General features: G+C 38.4%; 1 protein-coding gene across 4 annotated transcripts in view; it reads left to right on the top strand.

Annotated features, from left to right (window-relative positions):
• ARHGAP10 (Rho GTPase activating protein 10) overlaps positions 1-17,214 on the top strand; it is a 158,800-nt gene that overhangs the window by 59,039 nt on the left and 82,547 nt on the right. For all 4 annotated transcript variants that reach the window (XM_030491513.2, XM_030491512.2, XM_030491511.2 and 1 more), the window contains exons 6-12: positions 1,336-1,446; positions 3,445-3,549; positions 8,163-8,292; positions 9,976-10,082; positions 11,725-11,819; positions 15,682-15,763; positions 16,924-16,966. In XM_030491513.2, the coding sequence (XP_030347373.1) occupies positions 1,336-1,446; positions 3,445-3,549; positions 8,163-8,292; positions 9,976-10,082; positions 11,725-11,819; positions 15,682-15,763; positions 16,924-16,966 (673 nt within the window). The remainder of the gene's footprint in view (positions 1-1,335; positions 1,447-3,444; positions 3,550-8,162; positions 8,293-9,975; positions 10,083-11,724; positions 11,820-15,681; positions 15,764-16,923; positions 16,967-17,214) is intronic.

Below are 17,214 nucleotides of genomic sequence, written 5' to 3'. Positions count from 1 at the left end.
TTTTGTGTATATAGATCTTACTGTCGATTATCCAGATATCCTAGTAGACCCCCTTCATAATCTTTTTCTATGGTGTCGTGGTATCCTTCAGTACATGAATATATCATCAGAAGCTTTGCTAACTACTCAAACAATTCCTGTGTTTTGTGGTTTATAGGATGCGTCAAAATGGCTTGGCTCTTTGAAACTCCTTTTCTTACTGTTGTGCATATCAGTGCTTTATTTGTTTAATGGCATTTGTTGTCATGCCCCTTTAACTGCTGACAGACTTCTAGCACAGAGCAGCAAAGCATGTCTTAAAGCAAAACTGTCTTAAAGCTAATTTGACTTATCCTCTTAAAGCGTAGCAGTCGCTGTTCTGCCTGAAGGATATAGTCTCAGTATTTAAGAGAGTCTATGATAGTAAGTCTGGTCCTTTTACCTAACCCTTTCTCCATTGCCTTTTGTAATTTAGTGTAGATTTGCTAAGTCGTGGGCAAAGACTTAGTGTTAATCACTTAAGAGTATCTCAGCGTAGCCTTTCTTTAATGTATTTTAATAAAGTTTTCTGTTAGCCAGTTCTTGAAGTTTTATAATTAATGAGGCACATGGACCTTAAATAATAAGTTCATGAAATAATACATCTCTGCTAGAAAGGTAAATATTTATGTACAGATGGATGGCAGCTGAAGTATAAGTGTTCACCATCAATATGGTGTTGGCGTTGCAGCAAAGCTCAGCTAAAAATCAGCTGCAGCTAACACGGCTGCATTTTTAAATATTTCATGCTTTGTGGAAACTTGTGAAGTATCTTACCCACAAATGAGCCTTTTTTAAAATTGCTTCTCTTGCCAGAGTGAGCACAGGTGTGGGTACAGTAGCATTCTGCTATTTACAGCAGTTATTTGGGTTCTAAAGTAAAGCCAGCAGTACCACCAATGTGGTTTTCAACAGTAACTTCTTTAGTTTGACTGGAAAGATCGTTTCCTCTTTTCTAATGCAAGATGCTGCTAGCTCCCTCTCTCTGTTTGGGCAGGCACCATTTCAGTGCTGTTAAAGCAGTGTACGAGTAACTGCTTTAATATATTTGACTTAGATTTTGTAGAAAAGAAGCTTGAGGAGGTGCTACTGGAATGTTTCTAAAAAATTAGCCTCATGATTCAGAACAACATATGTTACCTAGGAAAAAGGAATTGCTGCTGTCATTTAAAAGTACATGAATGAATTGTGTAAAGGAACAAATCCCAGCCTGGAGAAAATTATCTTATCGTTTGCCACTTGTATGCTATACATGTGTCATTCTGAAGCTGTCTGCAAAATGTCTTTGAAACTTCATTAGCTGTATTCTGTGTGCAGGCAGATAACCAAGTGGAGCAGAATAGAAAACACTTCTATGAGCTGTCCCTTGAGTATGTGTGCAAGTTGCAAGAGATACAGGAGCGGAAGAAATTTGAGTGTGTGGAACCTGTAAGTATCAGTGAATTCAGCCTACCCTGTCATTCATAAGGGGTGGAGAAGGAATGCAATTGGAATGCAAAAGCCAAGGAGCTCCATCTTCTGGGAAAACACATGCAATTGTGTGACTTAACAGAATTTAAAGCACTCTTGTTACATCTGTGCAAATTCCTAGTACAGATGTGCTTAACCAGGCATCTCAAAGCTTACCTCAGTAGTTACAGTTCATTTGAATACACTGATGTTGATTTTCAGAAAATGTGTGAAATGTTGCACTGAACCGCAAAAAACTTGGATTTATGGTATGAGATAGAATAGAGGATTCATGAAGATGATGTCGGGGTCAGACTTTTTGCATCTGTGTTTTTTAACCAGTGAAGTGTTGTTCCTGAACTCATGTAAGGAATTTTGTTTTCAATATGAAGGTTGCACTTAGAGGCCTGTTAGTGAAGAACTGTATATATACATTAATTGAGAGTCTGCTGCTGGCTAAAATGCTCGTTATCAGGTAGTCTGATAGGTTTGATTTCAATCGCAGTTGGATCTGTGTAGAAAGGGGTTCCACTGGATTTTGGTGGAAATCATACATGTACTGAGCAGGCTTACTTAAATCTCGGGAGCAGAGCTTATTGTAAAGTTTTCTGAAGCCTGCATTAGCTCCGTAGTATAAATGCAACTTTATGAAACAACAGGAGAACAGTGTTCTCCTGTTAATAGTGAGATCAAGGGAGGATAGATTGTGGAAGTGATCTCTGTTCACTCACACGTAGAAGTCTGTGTTTTTGAACCAAGTCTGTCCTCTTACTTCGATACAATTATTTTAATGTAATATGAAAACAGTCCCAAATGACCCTAATCAAAGTAGTTGGTCATCATGGAGTTAATGAGCTGTGTATTCTAATATATGAATAGTGTATTAATATAACATATCTTAACATAGTTTATTTCTGCATGAAAAAAATGCTAAAATCCTTAAGTGGGAATGAATTGCTTTAAATATATTAGTATAGAGGATTTTTTTTAATAAATACAAAGTTTTGGCTTCAGTTCTTGTGTTTCAAACCATTTGAAGTTTTCTCAGAGCCAGCCAAATTATGTGTTTGCAGCATGTCTCTGCCTTTTGTGAGAGCTCCCTCTGGATAGGGCTGAACTTTATGTTTCTCAATTTGTATTTGAAGTTTACACTAGGGTAATAAACTGAAATTAGTTAGTACCAAATTCTTATCCCCTTTCTCTTTCATAATACTTTAAACTGATGTGGATTTTTGAATTATTTTTTTTATATGACTTTCAGACTTTATTAAATACGTTCTTTGGTTTGTTCTCTTTAATAAAGAGAGTTGTTTTTTCCTGTGTCACTCGCTTCTTTCTAACAACCTGAACCAAACAGGAGAGCTAGACAGTACTGCACCTCACCCTGTTTCAAATGTAGTGTAACTCCTTCATCCTTTTAAATTGAAACACTGAAGTCAAACTGCAATGTGGATAATTTCCTGATTCTGGCAGAGGGTCAGATCTGAATACAAAAAGCAGTGATGGGTGAAGTTACTGGAGGGAAAGCTTCTCTCTTTGAACAAACCAGATGACTGTTGTGAAAGGCGTCTCAACGTGGTCTTTAGGTAGGTAGGGGATTGACCAGGGAAATAGTGATTAAAAGAATGATTGTTACCTCCTTATGCACAAACATTTATTCCAGACATTATTGGTCTCTGAGCAGCTGCAGGAAAACATTACATAGGAAAGTTTGGGAGATAGGCAAATATACATTGCTTATAGTCAAATTTATCAAGATCAGTTATGAAATTCCAGAGACAGGAACACCCCAAAGTCTCTATATACATAGTTGATCATTTGGGTCAAAGTAGTTACTCATAAATCGTAGGCATTAGTGGAGATTTGCTAAAAAGAATCATTTTGTCATCTCTCATCTTGCCGAAAAAGGCTTTGTGCGGCAATAGCATTCTGGTGAATGGAGTTCTCATTCTAACAAGTCTTTTGTTTGTATTTCAGGTGCTGTCATTTTTCCAGGGTTTGTTCACTTTCTATCATCAGGGATATGAGCTTGCTAAAGATTTCAGTCATTACAAAATGGCCCTGCAGATAAATATACAAAATGTAAGTTGAGATTGATATCTATGCCTTCCTAATTTTTTAAGCAAAGTTGCACACTTCAGTTAAAGTAATCGCCAATACATTCCTCGGTGTTAGCGCATTGTCTGTGAACTTTGGGTATATAGTGCCATCTCCTGGCTAACCAACCACATCACTGAACAAATCATCGCTAATTCCAGTGAGTTCTTTGTCGTTTCTAATACTCCTCTAAAAAACAAACACCAAGTAAAAGGCACCTGCTCCTTTTTCCAGGTTTGTTTTTTTTGGTCTTTTTTTGGTGGTTGTTTTTTTGTTTTTTTTCAGAAACATGACACCAGGATTATCACAGAAGAGTTTAACAGTGAATAAAGTCTGTTAAAATACAACACTGGAGAATTCAGAGGATGGGTGATGAAAGGTCAAGGTTCTCAATATTTTAGGCATTTCTGTTTGTCTAGAAGCAGTCCATTTGGGCAAGAACATCCCACATCCCTGTTGGTTTGGGGTGCAGGGCTGTATAAGGAGACTTTTGGTGTTCATACCCACAGTGTACTTGACAAAGCGGTGTGTTCATGTAAGGGCAGGCTAACCAGGCCCCACCACTTGTTAGCAGACCCTCCCACCAAACTGCCCAGTGAGGTATGCTCATGCCTGGGAGAGCAGGAAGCAAGGTGACAGGCTGAAGCAGTGGGACTGACAATCACTAGTCAGATGGTCTGTTTGCTTCCTTGAGATTTGTTGAAAAATAAAACTTTCACAGAAGAACTTGGGTGTACCAGAGGCCTGGTGGTAGGGAACAAACCATGTACGTTAGTGTGAATGAGGAATTCATGATGGTGTGTCTGTTCTGTTGACCTCTAAGGGCATGTGGAATTAAGACACACAAACTGCTGCTTGGAGGTTGCAGTCTATTTTTAGAAATGGCTTAACTAGCAGGCAGTAACAGGGAGGTGGGAAGGTGGAAAGGCGGAAGAGAGGATTATGGTTCTTGTACTACATAGTGACATGATTCATGTGTCATGATACCATTCCTTTAATTTTCTTCCCATGTGTTTTAGTCTCAGGTTTCCTCTTGAGCTGTTGTTTGGTTTGGGTAGGGGAACTGAGTAGTGGTAACTTCATAAGCAGACTTTGACAGCAGAAGTTAGTGCTTCTGGAAGAAATTTCAGGACAGAATTGGTTCTTCCTTGTGCTTAGCTTAACATAGAGAAGCAGCATGGAGCTGCAGTGAATAGAGAGAGGGGAGCTGATCAAAGATCAGCAAGAAATGAAACATGAGAGGGAAGCTGTAATACAGTTTTGAAGAGCTGGTTTTCAGATTAGAGATGGAAAAGAGCCAGTGAAATGGTCTGAAGAAATGATGAGCAATAATAAGGCAAGCTAATCTCAACGGCTACATTTTCAATTGCCTGAATGGCATTATAGTGTGCCCCAGCAAATCTAAAAGAAATGGAGCATTACAGCTCAAGTTTTATAAATAGATAAAAAGATTTCAAAAAGCTGTAGAGAGAAAGGAGGCAAGGTTTAACAACTATCTGAGGTAAGAGAAGAATAGAAAGAAGCATCTGAATAGATCATGAGAGGACATGACACATTCACCACTGTGGTGAAGATGAACAAAACATCCCAAAGGAAAAACTAAGGCTTGGCTATAGTACAGCTGAGCTGCTGGCAGAACACTGGATTGACATGTTAGAAGTTGAAGGGTACGAGATTCAGTAGAGAGAGCCTCGCTGGATATGGAGAGTGATTTGAGAGTTGCCAATATAGCTGTAGTAATTGCCATTCATTTCATTCGGGTTGTCTTTACTCTGAGAATTACGCTGTGGATTTTCTCTCCATACCCTGCGCCATACCTTCCCCTCACACACCACACACATACACGTCCCTCCAAAAGTGAAAGAAAGAAGAACAAAAACAAAGAAAAAAACCAGCCTTGTAGCCCAAGCTCTAGTAAATTGATTCTTCCAACCATCTTATTCTCTTGTAAAAATCCTGCATCTTCAACTAGATTCCCCCTCACTCCCAGGACTTTTCTCTTGTTATCTCAGTTCTGGGTGCAACCCTGCACAAGGATCCTTGCAGACTTGACCACGCTCTTGTGCCCTGCAAGCAAACCTGGCCTTCCCTGGGAAGAGGAGATACAGCCACGCTGGTACAGCAGCTGTGGTTGCCCCTGGTTAAGCTCAGCTTTGTTACAGCACAAAGGCAGATAGAAACTTTTTTGAGGTTTCTGGAACCTGTGGTGCTCTATCCCACCATTCCCAGAGTGCATTTCAGACACTCAGATTTGTGATCACTGCACAGCTAAGGCAAAGATCCTGGCAGGATCATTTAAAGCATCTAACCTCAGAGTGATCAATGCTTATACAGGAAGGTTTAAATGTGAGCGCTCTGTCACTGTCAGTTATTTGCCTTTGTCCTGAGTGCAGATTGTATATATATTTTTTTTAATGCAGCTTTTCTAGGAAATTATGAAAAAGAGCTTAGAAAATTGCTTGGAGCCTTCGTAATGGGTTTATGTGCAGGGTCTTACTCCAGAATTTGCAAGCAGATGTGACCTGAAATTGAGATGATGGATATGGGGAGGGTTCTGAGCAGTGGTTTTGCCTGGAGGTAAGATGGCAGCTGTTCTTAGTCATCACCTAAGGACTATCTTCAGCTTTTCTTTATAAAACATATGGGTATGAGTGGCTGCTCTGACCAGCTTGCTGGTCACTGTGTTTGTGACACATGGGACTGTGTTTGTGCCCATGAATAAACTCGAGCATAAATCTGGAATTTGAATTTGAATAGCTGATCAGGAGCATAGTGTTAACTGTCTGTGTACAAGAATGAACACTTGTTTATATTCGTAGTGTATTTGTCAGTGAATGCAACTGTATGCTTGTCCAGGGTTAAAAAACAAAACAGATGAGGCAGCATTTTCAGAAGCTCATCCATTTTCAGAAAAATAAAGGTGCTCCCAAGAATCAAGAGGACACACAAATATGCATCTTGGAACTATGTGCCTTCCTCAAAACACATGTTTAAACTGGGGAAAATACTAACTTGGAATTTACATGTATGTTTTGAGTTCATGGAATTAGGGCAAGCATGTATGGGGGAGAAAACTAAGTATTACTATGATTGTTTTGGGTTTTGTAGTTGCTCACTGGCCAATTGCCAGTGCTTTTCAGACCAACCATGAGTTTCTTGTGTCAGGTGTGAGCTGCTCTGTGATTTTGTGTAGTCCTGTTGTGTAATTTGTGGATGGTGTGGTTACTTTCTGATTGTTTTTACTAATGTTCTAATAAATACTTCTCCTGTGGCTGTTTGCAAACTTTGGAATGAGTGACATTCAGGAATAATAATCAATTGGACTTTGTTTGCTTGTTTTTATGCTTCTGCTTGTGTGTGATCAAAACATTTGGCATGTATATAGTCTCAGTGTGTAGTCATTGTTGGTGAGCTTCCTGTCACTTTTTTCTCAACAACCACAGAAAATTCTCTCCTTTCTGACAACCAGTAAGAATCTCATAAATTAAGCTGACATTTGTAGTAATATTTTATAAGGAAACTTGAATATTCAAATCCAAAGTAATTTTGCACTCAGTATTTCACTTCTTTCTGAACAGGTCAGCACGTTGGTTTAGAAATCTACTCTGGCAACAGACTGACTTGAGGGAGGGGAAATAATTAATTAATTACCAATCAAATCAGAGTAGGATAATGAGAAATAAAACCAAATCTTAAAAACATCTTCCTCTCACCATTCCCTTCTTCCTGGGCTTAACTTTAGTCCCAAATTCTCTACTTCCTCCCCTCCAGCAGCACAGGGGGATGGGGAATGGGCGCTGTGGTCAGCTTATCACACGTTGTCTCTGCCACTCCTTCCTGCCCAGGGGAGGACTCCTCGTATTCTTTCCCTTCTTCAGCATGGGGTCCTACTCAAAGCAGACAGTCCTCCATGAACTTCTCCATTGTGGGTTCTTCTTCACGTGTGTTGTTCATGAACTGCTCCAGTGTGGGTCCCTTCCATGGGCTGCAGTCCTTCAGGAGCAAACTGCTCCAGCTTGGGTTCTGCAAACCTGCTCCAGTGTGGGCTCCTGTCTCCACAGGGCTACAGGTCCTGCCAGGAGCCTGCTCCACTATGGGCTTCCCAAGGGGTCACAGCCTCCTTCTGGCATCCTGCTCGAGTGTGAGGTCCTCCATGGCCTGAGTGGCACAGCCTGCCTCACCATGGTCTTCACCATGGGTTGCAGGGGAGTCTCTGCTACAGCACCTGGAGCACGTCCTCCCCTCCTTCTTCACTGACCTTGGTGTCTGCAGAGCTGTTTCTCTGTCATGTTCTCACTCCTCTCTCTAGCTGCAATTGCACAGTTTTATTCCGCCCGCCTTAACTCTGTTATCCCAGAGGTGCTACCACTGTTGCTGATGGGCTCGGCCTTGGCTAGTGGCGGGGTCAGTCTTGGAATCACCCGGCATTGGCTTTGTCGGAGATAGGGGAAGCTTTTTACTGAAACAACCTCTGTAGCCTGCCTGCTACCAAAACCTTTCTACACAAACCCGATAAGTTATTATAACTCCTATCTGTCAGGAAGAATAAGTCTTTCTTCCACTCTCTCTACTAATGGGTTTTTGCTGTCTTGTTTTAGACACGAAATCGTTTTGAAGGAACAAGGTCAGAAGTAGAGGAGCTCATGAACAAGATCAGAAGAAATCCTCAGGAACATAAAAGAGCAAATCACTTCACGATGGAAGGCTATCTCTATGTACAGGAAAAAAGTAAGGTGTATTTTTGTATTCCTGTAGTGCCCATATTGTGCATATAGGCAAGTCTTATTTCTACAGGTAACATGAGTATATAATGAATTTACAGTTTATTAAACAGAGTCTGCTAAGTAGATGTTTGAAGTCTCTAATGGCAGTGTTACTGCGGCTCATAAAAAGAGCATGATGCTGTGATGTTGTGTGTCAGTTCTTAGCAAAGGTCACTGAATTGAGGGAAGTTTTATTTGACCAAAGGATGTATTTCATTTTATCTTTAATCCCTTACTAATGACCTCCGCTAGGACTGTCAAACATCTGTTGTCAGTGAACAATATGAGTTGTCAAATTAGCCTCTGAAAATTGGGCTAGTTTAGTATGATTGAATTGACTGTCATTTCCTTGGTACAGTGGTATGCTTTCATTACCTAATTGTGATCATGGGGTCAAATAGGGCAGGCTATATGCTAGGAGTTGAAAATCTTGCTGCGAAGGTGCACGTCACACAAATCATATCTTGTCAATGCTTTGTATAAATCTTCCTTATTCTAGTAAAAAAGCCAAATAAGATGCAGAGCTCTTGGCGCTCAAGGAATGGCCACAAAGTAATTTATTTGTATGGTGGTTTGTTTTTTTGGGTTTTTTTTTCAGTTAAACATTTTGCATAAATTTGTATATTTTAGATGTGTGCCCTTACAGAAAGTTTATTTGCTTATTCTGAGAGATTTTACTTTTATGATATTTAATTGATTATTAAGTAAAGACTTCTGTAAAATGTTGACAAATTGAAGTCTCTGCCACCTTCTTGATGGTGTTACATCATTCAGAAATAAGTTTTAAGAGAACTAGCAGTAAAAAATGAGGAAAAAAAAATAATTATTCTGTGAGATCAGTTCTCTGGTCTTGGTCATCATGAGCTTTGGAATCAGCTGAAAGGATTTGGGAGAGATGGGTATACCTGAAGCTGAGTTGGGGAGGAGCAGGGCAGTGAGGCTGTCCTGCTGTCCATGTTAGGAGCAGTGAAGTCCTCTGTTGGCTTGAGCCACTTGGAGAAAGGTTTCCCTGATACTCTCCAGAGTCCTTCAGAAGCAAAGATTCCTTTGCAGACTTTTCTTCTTAGAAAAAGTAAATTAATAGAAGCGAGGAGATACAGAGGGTCAGAATCCAAGTTTTAACAGCTAACATTATGGTGCAAATCTGTATCAAGGGGGCTGGGCTCTTAAGTAAGTGGGTGTAGGGTGTGCACTGATGAATTGGTCGGGCTGAGTTTTGGTGTCAGAAAATGTGACCAGACCTTCATCAGTAGGTGATGTAGAATTTGCAACACAGGTGCGTTAATCTGCAGCTCAAGTTACCAAGTGTAAAACTAGGTTTCCATGATCTGCCTAAATAAAGTTTCCAAGGGATGTTTATTTTGTAGGGAAAAATTATTTTGTCTATAGCAGTGAGACAAATATATATATGTTAATAATTCTTTCCATTGTCATTAAGCATAAACGTGAAATACATATATCACTTTTTAGACTAGTAAGCACTGGTTAACATTTGTATTGCTTTTTATTATGTTCTTAATCCATACCTTTGTTTTAAATACTGCATTAGGAATTAAACAGGACTTTAAAATATAATTTTGGAAAGCAGGAAAAGAAAACACAGGAACTGGAAAAAGTATGTACTGTTTAATGCTTCTGTGTTATGTAGGGCCTGCTCCCTTTGGTTCCAGTTGGGTGAAGCACTATTGCACGTATAGGAAAGAGACAAAGAAGTTCACCATGATCCCATTTGAACACCGATCAGGGGGAAAAGTTGTAAGTATATTTTTATATTCTAGTCTTATACTTGCCCTATATCAGGATCAGAGGATGTGTCAGATAAGATGTGTCAAGTACTTTCCCTCTCTACCCCTTTTTTTCTTCTTTACTTCATGCAATTCAGTCTGTCATTTAAGGACATTAACCTGAAGTAATGGATGGATGAATAGATAAGAATTCTGCAGACTTTTCAGCTGCTTCCTTTTAGAAGACCAGAGAACATGGGACAGATAAAATGCAGTGTTTCACCATTTAGAACCTGGTTTATCTATGAGGCATTAAACTTGTTAAACTATAAATCAGGAAATTATAAGAGACTTAGAAATTTCATTCTTATATGCTTCAATCCGATTTTTCTTCCAGAGATTTAAGTACTAGAAGAGGAACTAGAATGGAGAATTTGAATAGGAATATAATTCGTACTGACAACTGAATGTAATTTCAGATATCTTTGATAGCATCTGAAATATTCAAGACCCAAGACTCTGTGGATCCTTAAATGGCTTTAATTCCTGTTGGAATAATTGGGAATTGAGGGCACTCGGCACCTTCAGAGATGACGTGTTAAATGAATGCATTAATATGGATGAAATGCATTTTGTTGCAAGGAAAAATGATATCCAAAGATGGAAAATAATGCTTGAGTCAATATTCCTGTAAATGTACACCCTGCCCTATCTTCAAATTTGGTTAGAAAATCATGTTGTTGGAATTTTATCAGGGTATTAGATCCCATTAGTTTGAGCGGAGGGGAGATGGCTTTCATCATTTTGAGGGCCGTGTATATTTACAAATATATTGAATTTGGAAGAATCTTTCAAAAGCTCTGGAAAACCTGCCATACTGAAAATTAGTGGCGTTTGGCTTCCTTAATCATTTCAGTACTTCTGTGAATTTTTTATCCTGATTTACTCTAATTATAATAAGCCATTTTAGTTAATATAGTGTGTGTGTAAGCATTCGGCATTCTAAAATGGTTGTGAAGCCATTTTTGCTATATTAAAAGATCTCCCTTTTTGAAACCTACAATGCCATTACTGCTTCAGTGACAACCTCCCGTGTCTGGAGATGTTGAGTAAGACAAGAAATAATTAAAATCTACAGTGAAATCTGATTAAATCCGGTACAACTCATGCAGCGTTCACAGATGAGTTTGATTTCTGAATACCTAAGGATAAAATATGATCCTCATGTTGGTTGAACTTGAAGAAAGGACTGGTTCTGTAAGCCAGGTTACAGATAGTAAAGAACACTTACTTTCTTCTAGTTACTGTAGCAATAGCTTTTACTATGGAAATCACTGTGTTTGCCATAAAATGGGACTCATTGCGTGCCTATATTGTAACATGTGCAAAATATTTGTAGCAAAATATTTTTGATAGTTTAAATTACTGTGTAATACGTCATGCTGTAAAGTACAAGCTAAAATGGACTCAGTATTTTTGCATTTATGTTCCGTAAATGACCGTGGAATTCATATGCTGTTGTGCAGAGACGTGAATGGCAACTGTGAGCAAATTCTTTTGCAAGTGTCAGTTTCAGTATAGATAAGTAAATTTATCTTACTTGGCTTATATAGCTGGTTTACTGAAACTTCTAGTTATTGCATCAAATATATAAAAAACCTTTCTTTTCACAGGGTGATGAGGAACTCTTTGTCCTTACCTACTGTACCAAAAGAAATATAGATACTATAGACAGGCGATTCTGTTTTGACTTAGAAGCTTCAGACAGGTAAGCTCATGAAGCATGCTGGAAAGGACTCTATGTAAGTAGTAGTTAACATTACTGTAGTATTACTGTTGTGTTTTGTTCTTATTTTCTCAATGGTCATTCTGCCAGTGAACATTGCCAATGGACCATTCTGCCAATGGGAAGTAGTCACTGGAGGAGCAGGCAAGCACTGCCATGGCTCACTGGATTTTACTTCACTTGTGTGTAGCAGAAGCAGGGAGGGTCTAAACTGAAATGCAGACATTTTCTGAGCTCACATAAAAGAAAGGCATAGGAAAAAGTTAGAGTTATCCTAGTGAAGAAACATGGCTTAAATGGAAGTGTATATAGAACTGTAGTGAAAGACTATGATCACGCTAATAATTCATGCAGTCATGACCATGTTGTATCACCAGCCTGCTTTCCAAAATGACATGTTGCTGGAAGTTTATGCTGGATTCTCAGACTTGCAAATAAGATCATTAGGATTTTTTTTTTTTTTTTTTGATTGCTTTATGTAAAAAGAGAAGAATGGCTCATTTCACTCATTTCACTAAAAGGTTCTTACAGTTTTGTCAGTGTTTATGAAGATGAGAGAATCCAACTTAAGAGGATACTGCAAATAAATGCAGCTGTAGTAATGTTACGTTCTTTTGGCGCAGATTTATCTGTGCAGAACAGGATCATATCTAGCATTAGATGCTAGATAAAAATTAGTGGACTATTGGCTGAGTTTTTGCATCCAACCCTTCTGAGCTGTTTTTAACCAACACATTTGCTCCGTACTTATACCATTACATTGTATTCTAATTTATCATGCAGTAGATCTTCAAGTTTTACAGGTTTTAGAGGTTTTTCTAATCAAATTCATAGTGCACTTCACTTTAAATGCAGCATGGCCAATGCTGTCAAACCCCTCTGTCCTGTGATTGCTGGTGGTCTGCAAATATGTCTGTGAGGACATGTCATAAGCATCATATATGCACATGCACAGTCTTAGGTCAGGGGCTATGCTTGGCTGGCATGGCCAGTCAGACTGGCCTGCCTGAGGCATGCCAGTTTCTGTAACAAGCAATTGGTAAAGGAATGTGAAGCTCCTGCTGCATCTGAAAACTTCCAGCTCTCTTGGCAGATGACAAGACACCCATTTACAACTCAGGTGGTATTTGTCACAAGTCTACAGCATGGTTTGAAATTGCATTTTTGTTTTGAGGAGGGTGCGGCTTAGCTATTCTAACACTGTGTCCCAACAGTAAGAAAGGGAGTGAAGATTTATACTCTTGACATCAGCTCCTCTTGGGTCAGTGGATTGGTTGGTGTCAATAACAGATTTTGACCTAAGTCTGATAAAGTTGCTAAAAAAGTACCATGAGGAACGTCATTCTAACCCCCTCTGTGTGTCGTCTCTGCTCAGTAGGGTATCTGGAGTTTGAAAAGAGATGGATTGAGAGCAGTATTTCCTTGATCCTGCAAAACATTTTATTTTTTTTTCTTTCTCTTCTCTGGTAAAAGTAGGAAAAATCTAATCCATCTTTCTGTCCAGCTATAATAGACCAAACTGGTCCACTGTGACCTTGATATCAGACATTTTTCTTTTAATAATATATGTGTGTAGTACCGAGATGTTCCCATGGAGATTAGCTCTGTGCTGCAGGCCATTAGCTTGTTTCCTTGGTATCAGCTCAGGGCATACTTATCCTTTGGCTTGTCCAAGTTAAAAAATAGCATACAGATTGACAGCTGGCCAAGGGGTTTTCTTTGTTCCAGTGCTGTGAAAGGAGGCAGGATTGTAAAATTTTAGGAAGACCTTTTCAGTAGCCAGTATTCAGCCTTCTGCATGACTTGAGCATAGTTTGGAGCTGGCTGAGTATTTATGGATTTTTCTTTTAAAAGGAAAGCCAAGATGATTCTTTTTTTCTTTAAATTCTGGTACTTATGACTATAAGCTCTGAGAGTGCTAGGATCATGGCAAAATCTCTGAAGAAAGATGTCTTTTTCTGCTTTTAGTACTTCGTCATGCTTAGTTGACAGTGACTGTGGTAAACACAGAAAAATTTAAACCTTAAGGAGACAGCAGAGATCTTTTGGGGTAGGAAAAAGACATTCTACTGATAAAGAGCATTATTCTTCTGAAATAATACTCGGATTTTAATTTTACCAATACAAGACAAGGAGGAGAGAAGGCTTTATCTCTTTTGACTTTAATTTGAAGACAAATAATGTTTCATGCAGCCTCTTGGTGATACCGATACCTTGACAGTTACAAATTTAGTGGGAAAAAAAGGGAAGTTTGCCCATCATAAAAGCAACTTGTTTCATTTTAGTTTTAACTAGTGAAAAAAAGTAAACAAGAAAAAAACAAAATCAGCATGTAAGGGGGTTTTTTTGGGGGGGGGGGGTTTTCGGGGGGTTTTTTTTTCCCTTGGTTAATTTAGCTAATCACTTAGGGTATTTTTCCCTACTGACTGATGAAGTTTGCATGTTTATGATGATTGCAGCTCTGCGCTACTAGCAGACCAGTTTGCATTGGAAAAAGCTTGCATGGTTTGAGAAGCTGCTTTGCTTACTGTTAGTTCTAATACCAATATTGGCATCTTCTAGTCATAAAGGCTATTAATGGCAGAAATTAAGGCAAAGCTTCCTTCACCCACTCTGGGAGCTCAGTGTCTGTTACTGAGAATAGTAAGAGATTCCATTTTCATGGCTTAATATTTTTCTCTCTCTGATAAAAAGAGAATGACTTGCTTGGTTGCCGCCATTTTCCGAAGTTATAGTTGGGTCTTCTGAGTTTAGATTGATTTGCTAGAGGACGTGTGCATGCCTTGTCCTCACATGGTGTCTGAAAAGAGATTTTGAGCAGGAGGTATTTGTACCTATTGAGTTTTACGCTGCAATTAAATTGTGTGGTTTGGTAAAATTTACGGTACGGTGAAAACCAACCATAAATGTCTCTAGTTGTAAAAATATGGTCTGTTGACTGTTGCAGTTTTAAGTAAAAGTGGGATTTGTGCCGGTTTCTTCTGTGCTGTTGCTTTTAGATAACATTTCCCCCTACAGCTGTTTTGCTATTTGAAAATAGATTTAATACAAAAGAGAGGGAGAGAGAGAGAGAGAATGTTATGAATTAGTTCTCTATTTCTATCCGTCTCTATATAATGAGATTTACAAATTTGCCAAAAGTATTGGCAGGCTGAATACAATGATTTTTTTTAATTGGCAGAAAAAGAATTACCCAAATAACCTGTTTTGCTTTTAACTCTCCTTGCTTTGTACACTATGCTGAACCACACAATTACTCTTTTTAGTTTCCTGTTACATAAACACAAAAGTAGATCTGTGTTAATCTCTGTTCACTAATCCCTGCATCCCACAGTTGTCCATCCTTGCTTTTTAGGAAGTTATGATAGTAGAGTTTTGTAATGAGATACTGTGTTAAGACTTGATTATTTTTTAAAAATATTTACTGGAAAACTATAATCATTGTCACTGCTCTAAAGCTGAAGACTGCACATCGAATAAGTTGACAAAAACCATTTTTTTCTCTAAGAGCAAAGCAAGAGCGAGTTTGTCTAGAATTCAGAAAACTCAGGAACTCACAGCAAGTGTTGGAGTCAACAAGCTACCAACAATGAGCTATTTCAAATAAATAGCTTGCAGATTACATTCGCTTTCCTTTTTCCTCTCTATCCTCCCTTATTTCATACTGTATGTATCAGTTCTATACCTCGTATTTTAAAGATGAGCAGTGTTCAGTAATGAAGCAAATAAAACAACCCTGACTTTTAGAATAATGGGGTTTTGCTTGGTTTTGGAAGTAGAATTTGACTAAACTTCTGTAGTCACTGGTGAATGCAGTTACTCTGTGTGGTTGGTACATTTGCAGGCCTGGAGTTCCCGTGACCATGCAGGCGTTTTCTGAGGAAGACAGGAAGCTGTGGATGGAAGCCTTGGACGGAAAAGAAGCTGTAAGCATCATTTTTTTTTTTTTTTTTAATTTAATATATAATCTATCTATGGTGTAATGGAGAAATTCTCTTACCCCCTGCTTCCTGATCCCATTTATACTTTAATAAACTGAGATTATATAGTTTGCAAAATGATAGATTCAATGAAGAAAGAATAAAAGTGAAGTAAAATTCAGGGGAGATGAGTAACTTGGTAAAGCTTGGTGTAGATAACTGCTAATGCTGGTATGAGAGATTTTTCGTTGTAATGACAGCATTGATTTTTATAAATGGTTTCTCATCACAGTGATGTTATTGGTATTCTAGAAAATGTCTGACAACCATGTGTACTTAGCCTTATGCTGACATACTACATTCCAGCGGCAAGACTTGCATGATTACGTTATATGGTATTATTATTATATTTCTTTAAGCTAAATCTAAAGAATTCTTGTCAATGGGAATGAAGTTGTACTTGAATTTGCTTTATTTCTAGTTTACATCAGGAAATGGGTCTGAACTGCAGAATTGAAACACGCTGCAGATTATTCTTACAATCATAAATATTGCAGGCAAAAAAATAATGGGGTTTTCTAGGCAGTGACACAATCATGTGTTTGTCCCTGGTAGTTGGCTACCGGGGATTTTAGCCATAGGCTTTATTGATATTATTGTTGTAAGATTCTTGTTTCATCTGCAGAGGTGTTTATTAGCAACACATGTTGTCTGAGGTGCACTCAGCCAACTTAAAACTTCTTACAACTTCTGGGAATGCCGGGCTGGGATATAATTCTCAGGATTCATCAAAGTAGTTCACAACTGACTGAACTTGAACTGTGGTAAACTAACCTGCAGAGAAACATAGGAACGTGGAGAATGTAAATCACAGTTGATTTCTGTGGCTATACTAACAACTCGCATTGTTCTGCTCCCCAAGGGACTATATTTGTTGAGATTTTTCTTTCTTTTTTAAATTTAAATCCTTAAAAAGTGCAATTATCTACTTCCTGAGGGGGCACAGACCTCTGGTCCTCCTGTTCGAGCTGTTGTAGTTAGAGGTGATACATTCTAACTGTAAACAGCTGTATTCGTGCCTACTGGGCATTAAGATTGGGGGTGTATGGTTTCTGGTTTCTTAAAATTCTTTAAAATAATTTGTCTTTTCGCTCTTTTTGTGTTAGCTATTCATCAGTACGAATAGAGCAAATGCAAAACGAGAGGGAAGTAAGTATTTGGATTACTATTAAAGCTGGTTTTTTTTAACATTTTACAATTAAGAAAGGCAAAAGTAAATATTTTCTGTGGATCTAACATAATTAAATATTTCATTTTTAATCTCAAATTCTGAATATTCTTTGTGGATTTTGTAATTAATGAGGTTTCCAGTAATCCAGTTTAGTACGTATGTAAGAATTGTAGGAGTGGATATAAGCTACAGAAACAGTCTAGTTGGTTTTGCTAATTTATCCTTG

Source organism: Strigops habroptila, chromosome 7 (assembly GCF_004027225.2).
Source record: "Strigops habroptila isolate Jane chromosome 7, bStrHab1.2.pri, whole genome shotgun sequence".
NCBI classification, from domain to species: Eukaryota; Metazoa; Chordata; class Aves; order Psittaciformes; family Psittacidae; genus Strigops; species Strigops habroptila.
Note: the sequence above shows the minus strand (reverse complement) of the source record. Positions and strands in the feature narration are given on the sequence as shown.